General features: G+C 36.3%; 1 protein-coding gene across 1 annotated transcript in view; it reads right to left on the bottom strand.

The window, feature by feature from the left end:
* CNTNAP4 (contactin associated protein family member 4) overlaps nucleotides 1-16,438 on the bottom strand; it is a 208,929-nt gene extending 192,491 nt beyond the window's left edge. The window contains exon 1 of the mRNA XM_066181677.1: nucleotides 16,362-16,438. Within this exon, the coding sequence (XP_066037774.1) occupies nucleotides 16,362-16,383 (22 nt within the window). The 5' untranslated portion in view covers nucleotides 16,384-16,438. The remainder of the gene's footprint in view (nucleotides 1-16,361) is intronic.
* Between the last annotated feature and the right edge of the window lie 209 nt (nucleotides 16,439-16,647).

Raw genomic sequence — 16,647 nt, 5'->3', positions numbered from 1 at the left:
TCCAGGGCATTCCTTTGGGTGCCCTGGAAGGCCACAGACCTCGGCAGAGAGGTCTGGGACCCAAGCAAGAGGGTTTGAGATCTGTACAGGGGGATCTGGAATCGGTACAGGGGGGTTGTAGACCCTGGCACAGAGCCCAGAGAGACACCGTCTTTGACTTCAGTCCATGGAAAAAAGCTTCTAACACTGAGAGAAGAATTACAAGTCACAAAGATGTGACAGACAGTAGTGTAGTGTGTCACAGGGTGGAAAATTTTGTAGTTTTAGAATTCATAGTATGTAGGTGCATGGGGAAAAAGATGGAGTATTTAAGGTGTTTCCCTGAGGTTTCCCTGAGTTCTTCCTTCTTCTACCCTGGCCTCCACGTTCTGGTGACGGTGGCACAAAGTAGTTAAAGGAGATTGGATCAGAGTAGAGTTGACCCCTTTAGTATAGGTAATAGGCATTGGCACATAATTGTAAATAATATACATGTAGTTATCTGTATAAAAGGCCAGACCCCCCATCGCGGGGGGAGTCGTCCTGTGTCCCAGCAGCTGTGAACATCTCAGCCGGGCACAGAGAAAACTGTAAGATAAGAAAATAATAAACAATGTGAGAAACCAAGGAGAAAAAGACCTTGAAGACTCAGCTTCTTTCTCGCGTCTGGCTCGGGGCCTTCAGAGGGCAAAAAAGGCTCACTCAAACCACCACCTGAATCTCAGGAAAAGAAAACCAAACCTGAGAATTGGCGACACTGGGTGGGCATTCCAGTGGAGAAGAAACCTGAGAGTGATCTAATAACATAGCAGAGGGCCTAGAAAAACACTGCATTTCATTATTGCTTAATGAATTTATCTACGATTAAAAAAACCTCATCTTGTCATTGCACGGAATGCTCCTGCTCTAATTATTGAAGTATTATCTATCCATTTACTCTTCAAGATAGTGCCTAATTATAATATCAAACCAAGTATTTCTTACTGTTAGATCAATAATTTAAACTTATGGTGGGGCAGGTGGAATGGTGAGGAAAGCAGTTGTTTTGAGGGGTTTGACTGAATACAGCACTATTAAAGACATACATATCTAGAGGAGGTCATAGCTGTTTTCCTCCTTTTTTGAGATAAACCTGTGTTCTCACTTTATTCTGTGGTGTTGCATAAAATTCTTAAAATTTCTACCAGTGACAGAAAAAGATATATTGAAGTGAAGCTTTCTGTTGTTTGGAAAGGCATCCCTTGTTACAAATGTGAGTGCAACACACAGAAGCTGTGAATGACACACCTTAAAAAACACAGAAAACGTTTGTGTGAGATGTTTGTGTGGGATGTTTGCCATTTGTATTTTTACTGTGAATGCATATCAAAACTAACTCTGAAACTTACTCTGAAGAGTAACGATAGATATTCTCCTGATCATCCTTAGACAGGGTCTCTGCATCAGTATCTGCAATTCAATCGCTTGTGTCCTGTGTTTGTATTCACATTCATGCATATAAACACATAAACATCAATAGGAAAACGATGTTAAAACAGAGGACAAAATAAAGGTCAAAGAGAGCTCTGCAGTGCGATACACATAAAAATAAGCTGATGTATGTTACCAACTTAATTTAAAGAAATTTTAAAATCACCATTATAAAAATATTAACAAGCAACTCCATTGGTTTGTTTAGTAATTATTTACATATAGATTTGTGGGTACAGTTACAACCATAGTCTTGCCACCCTGAAGAATTCATTGATATTATGTATAAAAATATTATGAAGTTTAATTCCTGACAATTAAATGATGAAAAGTTCTTTTTTAGAGATTTACTGCTTTTGTGGTTTTCTTTTCTCCAGTTTTTGAGTCACCTGAAAATACAATCAATGTTACCTGAAGTTTCCTAACAATAAAATTGATTCTCAAATCAAAACCAAAAAACAGCTAAGATGCACAATCACTGCAAGACTTCAAACAAGGGAAAAATCAGGCAATAAATTCTTGCTCTTTTGCAGGCGCTGATGCCAGCACCTAGGTTCCTCCTGAAATCTTTCCTTTGACAAGAATGGATTGGAAGCCCAGAATGTGACTCAAACTCAAAATCCTTTAGAGCCGCAAGCAGGTATTTAATGCCTTCAGTGAGATAACTCATTAGGTTGTTTTACTCTCTTCCACAATTAGAAAAGAATAATTCTTTAAAAAGTCATTGGAAAGACTTAATTTTGTGGAACTGTTGAAATACTGGAGTTAGTTACACAGAGGGTGTAAAATATCAAAAGCCATGATAAAAACTACACAAGGTGGTAACACTGCATGCAGTGCTGACATACACAACCAACCATTGTGAGTAAACACATTTGCTAACACACAGCTGATGTGTTACAGACAGGCTATCAGCAGAACACAAATTTAGTGACAATTAGGCTCTCCTTTCTTTATGAGTTCTTCTTTCAAATATTCAAATATATGCACAACTTCCAAGTTTGAAGGATCCATCTACTCATATCCCTATGAAAAGTGCACATTTCCCACTAATAGTAAGAAACAGTAATAAGCAGAGTGGCCAAAGCCTGTCATGGCAGCCAAATCACGTATCAGAAACAAAGATAATTCCAACTCTTGGGAAAACTTGCCAGGGAAACAAATGAAGCCACAGTAATTGAAATAATCAGGCATCTGAATTTCTGATGCCTGCAAAAGGGAATTGAGGGACTTTATGAAATAAGAGTGTCCCCTACAGTCTGGTTCCACAAACCTTTGTTTTGACTGATCATATAACATTATTTCACACTACAGCAAACTCCACCATCATAAAGAAACCTAAAACTGAATCAATTTTAAAACAACCCACACAAATTTTTTTATTAAAAAAAATAAAATTAAAACCCAAAAATCCTACAAAGAGGTGTAAATATTTCTAGAGTAAAGGAATGGATTTTCAAGTCCTAAAAAAATCTGGGCCAGGCATCATACTTCAATTTTAATATTCTTTGAAAACACAGTAAACTAAGATATGGGCATGTGTGGTTTGCCCCTGTCCACATCCTACACTTTCAAACATAGTATTAGATATAATCTGGATACAAATTCTATTTTAACATTTGAGCCATAAAATCAGACTTCACCACTATAGTAAAAAATACAGTTACCTAAAAGTTACACAAGTACAAAAGTGGAAAGGGGACAGTCAAATTCTAACTGGTCATCAGTAGTAAATTTGTGAATGAGAAATAATTTCCTATGGAGGGCAAGAATGTTTTAGAAGGGATTAAAGAGTCTAGGAGCAAGATCCCCAAATGCATAACTCCCTACCGTCTTGTAGCAATCCAGGAATACCTGCAGGGTACCTGGGCCCACATTTGGGCAGCAAAACTGCGAGAATGCCTGGAATCAATGGTGGGCTGAGGTGTGACCACTCACAGGGCTGCTACTTGGGCAAGTGGTTAGAAGGCATCTTTCAAGAAGCATCTATGCAGACCTGTTTCGGAAGCACTTTTTGAAGTGGAATTCTGCTCATTGTTCCATTCATGAGTTATATTTTTATATATTTACACATCTATATTTAAGCATGAACATGTGTTTTACATGCTTTGACAAATAAAATAAAAATTCCCCAACAGTAGTTAAAGCAGAAGATTGCTTACTATTTCAAAAAAACCGGTTTATTTTCTTCTGAGTCATGCAGTTAGGCTTTGAAAATAAAATTTCTGTTTAGTCTGACAGAATAACACAATTCAGCTTTCATAAAAATTCTATATTCTAATACTGATAATATTGATCTAGCATAGCATTTCTTCTCTCAGTAATGATAGATTAATTGCTGGAAATATTACATTGAATTATTTGCTTAGAAAAACATTAAGTGGAGCAAGATACTATCTGTCAAATATTTTAGGCAGATATTAAAAGGTGTTATAAAATAGACCATTATTTATACTCCAAGAAGGTAATATATTGAGTGATTACCACCCACTGCTATTTACCACCTATTTACCAGGTTTTGTTTTACGAAAAATTATAGTTTAAGAGACATCCAATATTTTAGAATGTTCTAGTCTGAAAAAAAGATTTTATACCAAACAATACCTGATTGTCTGACTGAAATGGTGTATTACTGCAAAAGTGGTTCTAACATTTTTTAGCAGTGGGGTTCTAAAGTCAGATGGACACTGTCTTCATCACCACTTTCTCCTACACATAGCTCTTTACTGGCAAGAGGCAGGTTAAGAAGGATGACAGAAACATTTAAAAATCCTCCTGAGTGTGGGTCTTCCAGGTTTAAGGTTAATTACATTTACCCATTGTGAATTACTGAGAAAAGGACATATGTCCATTCTGGGATGTTATTTTCCAAATGTCCTTCTACATTAATTAAAACCACAAAAAGAATATAAACAATTAAATATCTATGCAATCAGTAAATTATAACATATGAATCTCTCATTAAAAAAAAACCAAACTATTGAGATGGTATTAAAGCATTCAATAAGATAAGGATCCATATAAAAGCTAACATGTAAATATGAACATCATATTCATAGCAGTGGTATATTTTTTTTAATAATATCTTTAAATCTATAATATTCAAGTATGGACAACCATACACTGAAACTTGACATAATTGGATTCTATTCAACATACATTTTCAACACCTGAGGCATTACCTTAGAAACACTTCCACTGAGACATTACTAAAATATATTAGAAACATCAAAACAGAGACTACTCTCTTCGGTATCTCCATCACACATGCACACTTTACTAGAAGTAAGAGTTAGATCAGAGAATTCTGTTAGAATTTCTTAATCTCTGCTTTTGTAGAATATCCACAGAGAATATACTGCCTTCCTTCCCAAGAGGCAGAATATTGTCAAATTTCTATGTAATCACTTCACAGGTACAAGAGGAAAAGACTTATCTGCCACAGTAGATTCCCTACCTCTGCCCACCCTAACACCCTGCCCCAACATGACACAAGATTGTGAATAAAAGCTTGTTTTCTACTGCAGTTTCCTAAGTATAGCAGAGATAAAGTTCAGTGTAACTGCAAATCCAACACTCACCCATCACTCTAAATTTAGAGCAGCCTGACAGTATATATACATACCACTTCTGGGCTACAAAGAGCAAACTGGCAAAGGGATGCAGACAATTTGCAAAGGGTTCGAAAATAACATTTCATTGCAGACAGCACAGAAATGTACATATGGTCACTTGCACACCAAGCTTCCTTTTCCCCAGTCTCTACCTCTTAAATTCATTACTTTCCTGTCCATGGAGAATGAATCAGAACACAGTAAAGCCCACATACACAGCATAAGTATGATCTGTGAGGCAATGCTCACAAAAGTCAAAACACATTGAGTAGAGATGGAGGTTTTTGACCCCCTGTGAAAGAAAAAATGAAAAAAAGAAAGAAGTCTTCATACTCCAAATGCATTAATAATGAACGAGGAGCAGATGCTAAAGTGATATTCCATAAAAAAGCCTCACACATTTCCTATCATAACTGAAAGGTTTCCTCAGGACAATGCAATAGCTATGTTTAACCTGTCACCTGTGTCTAGGCGAGAGTTTTACACTTAATTGTTGTTATATGCACTGCAGATTTTACCCAGATATAAAAGAACATTGATAGTCTCTTACAGTAACAGTGGGTCTATCAAAATCTAACAAATGTTTGGTAGCTAATTGATCTATCACTGAATTCCTTTTATATTTTATTTTACTTGACATCTAAATAACTTTTTTTACAGAACCATGCCCTGAGAAAAACCCTGTCATAATATTTTCTTGTGCCAGGCTAACCACTGCTCTCTAGATCTTCCAGAAGTACACCAGGAAATGAGATTACAAAGCACCATGGTTCTGTTTCTCCTGTTTTGCAGGGAGAGAAACGTATTCAGTGACATACATATATATTTACAAATATGTTTTATGTAAGAGCAAGTATGTTAGGAGTAAAATTATTGGTATTCGCAAACAAGTTTTATGATAATCCCTTCTTTCTCAAAGAGCTAGGTTTGTTCTCAGTCTTAATTACTGGAGGACATGTGTACTTTTTGGAAAAGTAGTCTCCAAAACAGACTTTGCTTGGGGACAGAAATGTAATCTCTGACAGGTATGCCGGAGCTCCAGAGCCTGCTGGCATAGTGCAACTGAAAAACAGCCCTAAAGCTTCCACACTCAGGCTGATAAAGCTAAGAGTTTATTGCAACATACTTTATCATTTGCAGGGCACAGCTCAGCAATCGCCGGTGTGCTCCATTGCATCCAGATAGTCCTGAAAGAATTCAGTTTTAAGGGCTATTTCACACTTGAAAATTAAAATCAATCATCTTGATAGTTTGTTGGTTTTTTTTCAAAAAGCTACCATTGGCTCAGAAAAACAGCAGAAGTTTTTCGCTACAGGCATAGAAATTCCCCAACCACAGGAACTAGCTAAAATTCTAAATGTCCTTTTCTTCTCATTTTTCTTTTTTGTCAAGCGGGACAAATGAGTAATTCTTGTTTGTTATACAGTTGTGTATCTTCGTCCTCCAAACAAGGAATAGCGAAAGGATTGGTACTTAAAAAGGAAATAAAGAGACCAGTCATATTCAAACTATGCAGCATATCACTGTTGAATGAATATTCAGCTCATTCTTTCTATAGCTTTTATTCATTATTTATTTAGGCTAAGTTCCCATTGATTTCCCTAGGAGCTACAGTTATAAAGAATAAGGACAAGAAGATTCAGTGCTATTTTTAATTGAAATAAAAACAATCCCCTCCCCACAAAAAAAATCAAAACCAACCCAATTAATAAAGATTGCTTATTCTTCTAAAAAAAGAAGGGTAAGTAAATCTCACTATGATTACAAAACTATTGCAAACTAGACTACTGCACAGCAGATAGGCTTCCAGTCGTTGATTGGAAATTACAGTGAGAGCCACAGTTTATTGGCTTGAAGCCTGAAACGTCTTCCTAATCTAAATAACAGTCAGTCTGGATGGTAGAAAGGCCTTAAAGTAACCATAACAGTACCAGGATATTTTTATTTGTTTTATTATTGGTTTATGAAAAGAAATGCTGTAGGATTCTGTTTTTTTCATAATAGATTCTCTTTCACTCTATGCTTTCTTTAGAAGGGAAAAAAAAAACCCTACAGGTTTTGACAAGACTGGGGTTAAAAGGGAGCTTTAATCATGGTTTATCAAAAGGGTGGAAAGATCAGACTGTCTCAGGTGGATAGAACAGTCAGTTTCAGCTTATTTAATTTAATGAGACTGCACTTTACCAGAACATTGTGCGTGGTCAAAATATCTCTTTCACACTTTCAGGAATGAAAGACAGAGTCACTGTAGGACTGCTGGTATTTCCAGCTCCTCACTTTGTCCCTGTATTTTGTCTACTACTAGCAATAGTGGCAGGCTTAACCCTTGGGAAATCAAGGAAAACCTTTGTTACCAAACAGAGAAAAGGGAGACTCAGGGAGTCTTAACAGCAAATATGAACGAGTTGCCAGGTAGTATAACTTGTACAAGTGATTACCGTACAAGATAATCAATACAGCTTGGTATACATTTTTCTAACACTTATTTACAGTAGGATATTTTGACAGAACCGGAACCCATCTCATCTAGTGTGGATGTCACCAAAGCATACAGATGGCCTAGTTACTCAGACTAAGTCACAATCAGTAGCGAACTAAAGAGCACTTTCATACTGCAAATTGCCTTTGCACGTGATTTCTTCCTTCCATCTTTGTCATGACTTCTTCATGTAAGATATATTTTTTCCTTTCATACAGGATCCTTCTCCCCCCCACCCCGGCATGGTTTTGAAACCTCCAGGCTGCTGCGGTAGAGATCACCCAACCACCACAGGCCTGGGCAAGCTTTAACTCTTTCCCTGACACAGACTGAGACACCAATTAAACTCTAACCCTTCTCAGAGATGAGAGAAAAGGCCAAATTAGAGATATGTAAAGGGAAACTATTAAGATACCTAAGTCAGTAAAGGAAGAGTGACCTCTTTGGTGGAAGAGATGACAAGTTGCCTTGGTTCTAGGCTGGAAAGCTATTACAAGTTACAGTAACAGACTGTAATATGAATATGCTAGAATAGTCCTTTAAATTGTGGACAATATGATTTGGGGAGATGATTTGTGGGTTCTCTGAGCAAAGGTATCTGTGATTTACTGAGTGAATATTGAACTAGAACTTATGATTTGGGTGATCCCATGAGAGGTTTGAACAGAGAGAGAAATGAGAAGACGCCCTCTGTGCCAGCAAAAGAAGTGAGAAGATATCTCTGTTCCCTGAGTTAAGAATCCTTTGCCTTTGAAGTTGCCTATCTTTAAAAAGTGCCACCCCAATATATAGGTGTGTGAGTCTATGACCCATATGTGTGGTCACGGGAAAGGCTACGTGATATGGGAGATTTCACAGCTGCAGAAGTTTCCTGGGCGGGATGCTTTTGTGTGAGTTAGAAGCCACAAACAGACTCTTTCTCTTGTGGAAAGTTAGCAAACAACAGGAGAGAGTTATCTCTCTCAAAGACTGAATGAAAGACTGTTTTATAAGTGGTACTGACCTGGAGTACAGAGTTTTGCCTCTTTATATTGTTTGTAGAAAATGAACAGTTTGTGGTGAGAGAAAGGGTTGGTTTAGAAATTCCATTTGTGGTTTTTTATTTTCTTCTTAGTGTGTGTTAATAAAATCTGTTTACCTTAAGTTGAGGCCTGTTTTGCCTTTTTCTCCAAAATCCTATCTCCAAAGGTAAAAAAGAGCAGACACAAAATTCGGTGAACGTGAAACCACCACAGCTACTTTTCCCTCAAGACCCCATACGCAAATAGTTTCATTGTTAAAATATTATTATAGAAACAAACAGGCAACAAATGAGCTTCCTTGCTTCGAACAGCAAGGAACAAGCAATAATTTATTCTTGAGCACAACTAAATAACAAGATCTACTTAATGAAAAGTTATTAGACTCACTACCCAGCTGAATAGATTTTCTAACCATATTTTTTCTCTATCCTTTGAGACTTAAAGCCCTAGAGGCAGTTTTCTTCATTTGTTTATTAAGTGAGAATGATATTTAAATAATAAAATTCTGTTGTTCCTAATTTTAATCTACTTAAAATGAAGTTTCCAGAATTTCAATCACTTTTTAAATTATTGCACTAAAAACGCTCATTAAATAGATTGCAGACAGTATATTTTTTACCTCAGGTCCACACAATATTTTGGTTAGTAAAAAATAGCATGCCAATTTGTAGTAAACACTTTAAACTTTCTTCTGAAAAGCAAAATAATTGGACACCAATCCTCCACTGTGTTTCACTGGTATTCTATAGAGTGTAATATTAGCCTGTAATGGTATACTTGCATATACGTAAACCACAAACACATGACATATAAGTAAGAATGATAAAATACACAGATATAAAACATTGCTGAGGTAAAATTTCAGTAAACCACAGTTGGTTAAACCCTAGCAGTAAAGATGCATCATTTTTTACAAACAAATAGAGCAAAACATTTTCATCTTGACAGCATGCTCTTTCTCCTATATGTTTGATGTTATTCTTCAAATTTAAAAAGACAGCCCTTGTTATAATGATATTTATCTAATATATGTCAGTATACTGAGAAAGACATCTCTTCTTCAATTTTTAATCTAGAAGTCACACATACGCCCTGACTGCCAAAATTACAAGTTACAAAGAAATTTATATGTAAGAACTACCAGATCAATTTATCAAAACACTTAACAGTGCAAAATACAAGCAACTGTACAGAAACTCATCATAATCAATGTTTTTACCAATGTTTTTGCTTTTCCATCCCTCTTCATAAAACAACTGGACACTCAGAAGGAAAAGCAAATTTTAACTTTTCACTTCAGAAACATCTTAAAGATAATGTGTACTTCTAGAGTCAGTGACAGACACAGACATGATTAATTTTAGTACTTGTTATTTCTTCACCGTTTTTAAAAAGTTGCCTGGAGTGTTCTAGGATGGAAAGCCCTTTGAATTAGTGATGGTTCTAACAGCTCCCACCTCTGTTATCACCTTGCTAGTTGAGAGCAGCTAACATTAAACATTGAAAGTACTGAGAAGTTCTAGCTTTCCCACAATCCTGTGTGACACAGCACACTAAACTGTCAGATCTACAAGCAGCAACAATGCACAGGTTTATTTCGGGGGGAAAGAAAATAAATATTTGAAAGATTTAATGCTTCTTGACTATTCAATTGTTCTTTAATTTGTTTGTTTGGAGTGGGGAGGTAGCAGAGTTGAGAACAGATTGGAGGGAATATTTGGCCTATTTTTCCTCAGCTAAATTTGTTAGAAGATTAGATTGTTGAAGTTTTTTCAGAAGATGAATCAGTAGACAGAGTACTGGCAAGTATATCATATGACATATTGTGCTGGTTTTGTCTGGGGCAGAGTTAATTTCCTTCACATTGCCAAGTATGGAGCTGTGTTTTGGGTTTGTGCTGAACACAGAGTTAATAATATAGAGATTTTTTTGTTGTTTTTTATTGCTGAGTAGGGCTCACACAGAGCCAAAATCCTTTCTGCTTCTTGCACTGCCTCAATGGCAAGGAAGTTGAGAGTGCATGGAAGGCTGGGAGGAGACACAGCCAGGACAGGTGACCCAAACTGACCAGTATGATACCCCAGATTATACGGCATCATGCTCAGCATATAAAATGGGGGAGGGGGAGGAAGTGGCGGGGAGGGGACAATTGGTATGATGTCGTTTGTCTTTCCGAAGTAATCTTTATGTGTGATGGGAACCTGCTGTCCTGGAGATGGCTGAACACCTACCCATCCATGGCAAGTGGTGGAAGCATTCCTTGTTTTACTTTGCTTGTGTATGTGACTCTTGCTTTTTCTATACACAGAATTATAGAATTTCAGAACATTCTGAGTTGGAAAAGACCCAAAAGGATCATCAAGATGAACTTTTCTCAATCCACAAGTTTTCTTTTACCCTTCCTCATCTTTACCTGTTGGTGGGGGAAGCACTGAGTGGCTGTGTTGGGCTTGGTTGATGGCTGGGTTTAAAAGACCACAGACCTATAAATATATCACAAAGTATTTTTTGTGGATTTTTTTCTAATGCAACAGAGAAATGTCTGGAAAGAATATTAAACTTGAGCTTTGTTCCTTATATACGATGATAGAAGCATGCATTGTTTTGTGAGATTTGGCAAATCGACTTAGTAAGAAGCTGTCTGTTGTGGGTGTACATAGATGTAGGCTTACATGCTCTTATGCAGGAAAGAAAGAAAGCAGAATGGCCATGTGTCCTGGGTTGAAGTATATTCTATCACCATCTTCATGAACTGTTGAAACCAGGTGAGGCAGTGCTCCCTGCCTCCTCCACTCTGGATTATCTTCTGTTAATGGGCCCATCAGCACCTTTGCTACACAGCTCACAGATAACTCCCTCCTAGACTATCTCCTGTTAATGGGCCCATCAGGCCTTATCACATAACTCACAATCCCATTGTGAGATGCTCCGCCCAGAAGGAGAAACCAAGCATTCCAACCTAGATATAAGCTGAGACTCTGAACACGAAAGGGGCGCTTACCCACTGAATTCTCAGAGGACCCAAGCTACCAGACCTTTCTACAAGATCACTGCTTCAAGAAGACCACCTCATCTAAACTCCTTCCATCACTCCGCTCAAGCTGTGTTCAGACTCTGTCAGTAGTCTTTTGTATTATTGCATCTAGTTTATTTTACTTTCTTTCCTTTTTTTTCCTATTAAATTGTATCTCTGACTTAAAGCCTCTCATTTGTTTTGCTTTCAAACCACTACACCATGACTGAATATTTATGAAGACATGAAGAAGTCAGTGCTTCTCTGGAACTTTTAACTGGCATTTAATCAAAATACAATATGTCCTAACCTACACAGGAACTGCAATAAATAATTAATGAATAACCTACTGCATTTTCTTCTTGTGGGTGATTCTATCATACTTTGAGAATGTCATTACTTGTCTCTCACTTTCCTCCAATCATGAGTCCTCCAATCATGACCAAGTTTGCTCCATCCATCCTGGTGACTGGGCTCAGGGACAAGTGTATTAATGGGAACTTTAAAGTCTAGAGCAATGGGATGTGAATTGTTGATTATACTCAGTGTAATCAATCCAAGGTTTTTCTGTGAATTCTAAGCCTTTAATGACTGAAAAAAAAAAAAAACCCAAAACTTATAGACTTTTCTTCTGTTATTAGTTTAGATTTGATGTTGTTACAAGTTTTTGATGTTACTGTACAAACAACATGCCAAATATACCAGAGATGTCTGTAATGTTTTATTCATGTAAATAATTGCCCAGAGATGGCCTGATCTCTGATGAGGTCTCCATTGCTCTCTCACAGCAGAGATAAATTATAATAAACAGACAATAAATATTAATGAGGGTAAAAGAAAATTAAGGAAGTGACTACTTCCTCCTCCCCTTCAGTTCACATCAACTACAAACTAACAGTAAAAGAATTACCTTTTAAACTAAATTGCTTTTGATAAACAGCACTTCAGTATATTTTTAATGCAATTCCATAAAATTGTCAGTTAGTCTACGGAACGGTTTGACACCAATGATTAATATCAGAATGGTATTAATTTCAAAATTAACATACAAGGTTTTCCTTGTAGCAAGTAATCTCTTCCCAGGGGATAATGCTTGTACAATGACTTGCATCTGATGGTATAATCAAGGTATGTGTTCATTCAGTCCTCTATGTGAAAACTTCAGTTTCATTAATAGTCATTCTCTGCCAGATTTAGAGAGGTCCTCTAATCTAGCATTAATGAGAAGTTCCCATAATATAAAATAAAATCAATAGCAATCACAGTAGCAGTAGTAGTAACAGCAGTAAAATAATAATAATAATAATAATAATAATAATAATAATAATAATAATAATAATAATAATAATAGTAATAATAATAATAATAATAATAATAATAATAATAACTTGTGCATTTATAGAAATTGTGGTCATCATAGCATACATGAAAATCTGAATTCATAAAAGCTTCTGTCAAACTGGGGAGTTTTAACACAGAAAAAGTAGGTATGCAGAACTGAGAATTTGCATGGAAACTCCCCAATTCCTCTTTATTTCCATTCACTGTAACAATTTCCCTTAATAATTTTTAGTCACTGCTGACTTGATGTGTACAGAGGGTTTAATTATGTTTTCTGCAACACTTCAATTTTAGAGAGTTTTCAAAGAAAACCCTGCACTACTGGAGTATCAATTTCTAGCAGGGTCTTAAGTGATGATTTAGTAACTTGTTGATTTACAACAGTAGAGACAGTCACCAATAAAATAAAAATCTCATAGCTACAGGGGAAAAAAAAAAACTTCCAGCAGTACTTGCTTTAATCTTTCATTTAAAACTCACACTTGACCTTATACAATCACTTAAGGCTGTGCACTTCAAACTTCTTTCAACTACATTGCAAGTGCAATTCTTTGGGAGAAAAAAAGTATAGGAAAGCTCTAAGCAGTACTACTGCAGAACTTTTAAAATATTCGAAATTTCAGCACCAGTTATTACTTCTCTTGGTTGGAAGTGTCAGTGTTAATTTTCAGGACAAAGAAACAAACCACAAAATAAGACCCTAGAAATAAAATTTCATATTTTAGGTGATAAGGTCTGTTAGCTCCTGACAACCTAAGAACTTTAAAATCATTTTACTCAAAAAAAGAATATTGTGATTTCTTTAAGACAGAAATAATTTTGAACACATCAATTTTTGGTCTAAGAAAGTTTCTTTGGACAACTGACCTAGTAATATTACCAATGACACATCAAGATGACATTTAAAGGTCTTTAATTTTGTCTTTTCTTACAGGTCGCTGGACTTAAAGGCAAAGCAAAACTTAAGTATTCAGGCAGAATCTATTACTACTGAAAGAACCATAAAATTAAAGCAAGAAAAACACATTATTATGGTGGAAAAATTAAAAACCCATCCTATTGTCTTTGATGATTGGCAGCGTACTGGAAAATCTAGCCATCAAAATTCATTCAAGAAAATCAAACTTCACCTGGTTTTGTAAATGTGTTTAAGTACATTAATGTGAATAGTAGAAGCACCTACTGAAATGGATTTCAGTTCCTGGTTAACATCACAAGAAGAAAGGAGTAAAGAAAGTTAAAGTAGGTAATGGCTCCTGCATGGATCTACCATAATCAGTAATTATGAAAATCCTTTTCTTCTAAGGCAATTTTTTGAACTGTAACACACTAACAAAAATCATACCATAATACTTCAGATGTAAACTGTCACTTCTAAAACAAACTACCTCTCCTACAGAAATTATCACTTCCAAAACAATATATGGAAGAACTTTTTTTCGAGATTAGATATTGAAAACAATATGTGATATGAACAATATGTGTTAGGCTGGCCAAGTTCTCTTCATAGGTTGTTGATCATTGTTCAATTTAAATAATTTAATTTATTCTTCCTATAATAATATCTTGCCTGTAGCACGGGCAGAGTTCTTGTATTTTCAATTCAGATTAGTGTTTTTACATAGTAGTTAGAATTATTCCTAAATAAAAATATTTTGCATCTATTAGCACATATTTTAAAAAATATGTTCATTCAATTAATCCTTGGACACAGTATTTTACCCTGTTTTTGAGATGTATCTCAACAAGCCAGCAGTAAGTGTATTTTATACTTCATTTGTTTTATCCTTCAGAATTCTATATTGGAAAGAAACTTGAGCCTTTCTTCAAACCTTGCTTCCTGAATTGTAAGAGTGACCTCTAGTGCTTCACTGCTTTGCTGTGCGATGCAAGTCTTTTTTGCAATGGTTTTAATATGCCTCTCTGTAAGCAACTGATTTAGTTTCGTGCATAGTGCCAAATGCTATTAATGTGCAATTCAATTATCATGGTCTTGTGGAAATGGATGTATTCATAAACTGTACAATGCAGAATGATGAAGAGAATTAAAGCTGTGACTGGATTGCAGCAGAGTGTTTAACAAGAGGAACTTAGTATTCATATTTAGGGCTATACTATGCACTTGAGTGTCAAATGAGATATCATTACTGAATGACAGCACAAGATCATTTTGGTGCTGCAGTGTGAATGTCTGGCTCATGGGAGCATGTTTAGTTTACAAACCATCCATATGCAAAACCCTAGGCTATAGATCGACCGAGCACTTCAAACTTCTCTGCCATTGCTCAAATGTTTCCAGGGAGCTGTCCCCTGCCACTGGGCTGTAAGGCTATTCCTGAACATTCCCCATTGCTTTGGCATGCACTTTCTTCCCATAGAAGCATTACTTCAGCCCTTCCCATTTCTGTGATGCACAACCAGTGCCTTAACAGGAAGGGGAGAAAATATGTTTTGTTCAGGTTATGAGCATCTGGCACTTAGGCTACTGCACTGCCACAGAACACAAAATGAAATCCTTCAGCTTGTGGAAGCTGAATCAAATGGAACAACAATAACTCAGTTCTATTACTGAATTATAAAGGCCCTGAAAATTAATTTCCTAATAAGTTTTTACTTTTTAAAGTTAAAGATAATTAACCCAATCCAACAATGGAAACAGATTTTTCAGATACATACATATATATATATGTCTGTGTCTGTGTCTGTGTATCTGTGTGTTTGTGCATCTATCTATGATTTGCCTCCTAGAGAGCAGATTGTCCTTAAAACTGTAATCATGGTCTTTATTTTGTGATACCAACCCTACTGCCTAACTCATTTTAAAAAATAAAACTTTCTGTTGTAACTGTTAACATTCTCTTCTGTAGTCATGCATGAACAATACTCCCTAAGCAATCAATGCAGAGACCTTAAAGTCTTGCTATCCACATTTTTTCTTGCTATATTTCTACTGCTTTTGAACTGAACTGTAATTGCCATTAAAGTTGAGTGCCAGCTTAATCCAGGATATGCAGATCCCAGCTTTCAAAATTTCCAAATGCTAAAACCCACTACACAATAGAAACAGTGCACAATTGAAGTCTGCCCGTAATTTCCATGTAAGACACAATTCCTCGGAAAATACTGCACTTCAAAAGAGAAAACAAAAATGAAAATACGGCTGAACAAGCATCCCTTAGCAAAATGCTGCTTTCAGATACTCTTATACAGTAAGCTTTATAAACAACATTCGGTACATAGACTCATGACAAAAAAATATAGAAGAGTTTTAGAACAATTTCAGGCTAGCAGCTTCCTGTCATGATCTCAAAGCGTAAATGTCTGTCTCAAAAATTAAATTTATTCTAAATGAAATTAAAAAACAAACAAACAAACAAACAAAAAAAACCCCAGAAGTTTTCAACACACTCTGGATTGAGTTTTAAATCATATGCAATACTTACATTTATTCCCTGCCACTGCCATATGCCGGTAATGAACAGACAGGAGAAAGAGCAGCTTCAAGAAGATTTCAGTGACAGAATCCATGTTCACATTCACTGAGGCACCCAAACGAACCAGAGTATTCCGGAACAGATGTGCTGTAGTTCAGTTCTGCTCCTGCCTCTTTCCCACCGCCTCTCTCCGCCTCTTCTCGCAGAGCTTCCCAGGGGCTAGACCCCTCAGCCAAACGCGCTGCGCATCTCCTGGTACACACACACCTCCGGATCTGCTTCTCACTCTCGCGGC

The sequence above is a fragment of the Chamaea fasciata genome, unplaced genomic scaffold (assembly GCF_029207755.1).
Source record: "Chamaea fasciata isolate MVZ Bird 193981 ecotype frontalis unplaced genomic scaffold, bChaFas1.0.hap1 SCAF_4, whole genome shotgun sequence".
NCBI classification, from domain to species: domain Eukaryota; kingdom Metazoa; phylum Chordata; class Aves; order Passeriformes; family Sylviidae; genus Chamaea; species Chamaea fasciata.
The sequence above is the reverse complement of the archived record's forward strand: the minus strand, read 5'-3'. Positions and strand labels throughout refer to the sequence as shown.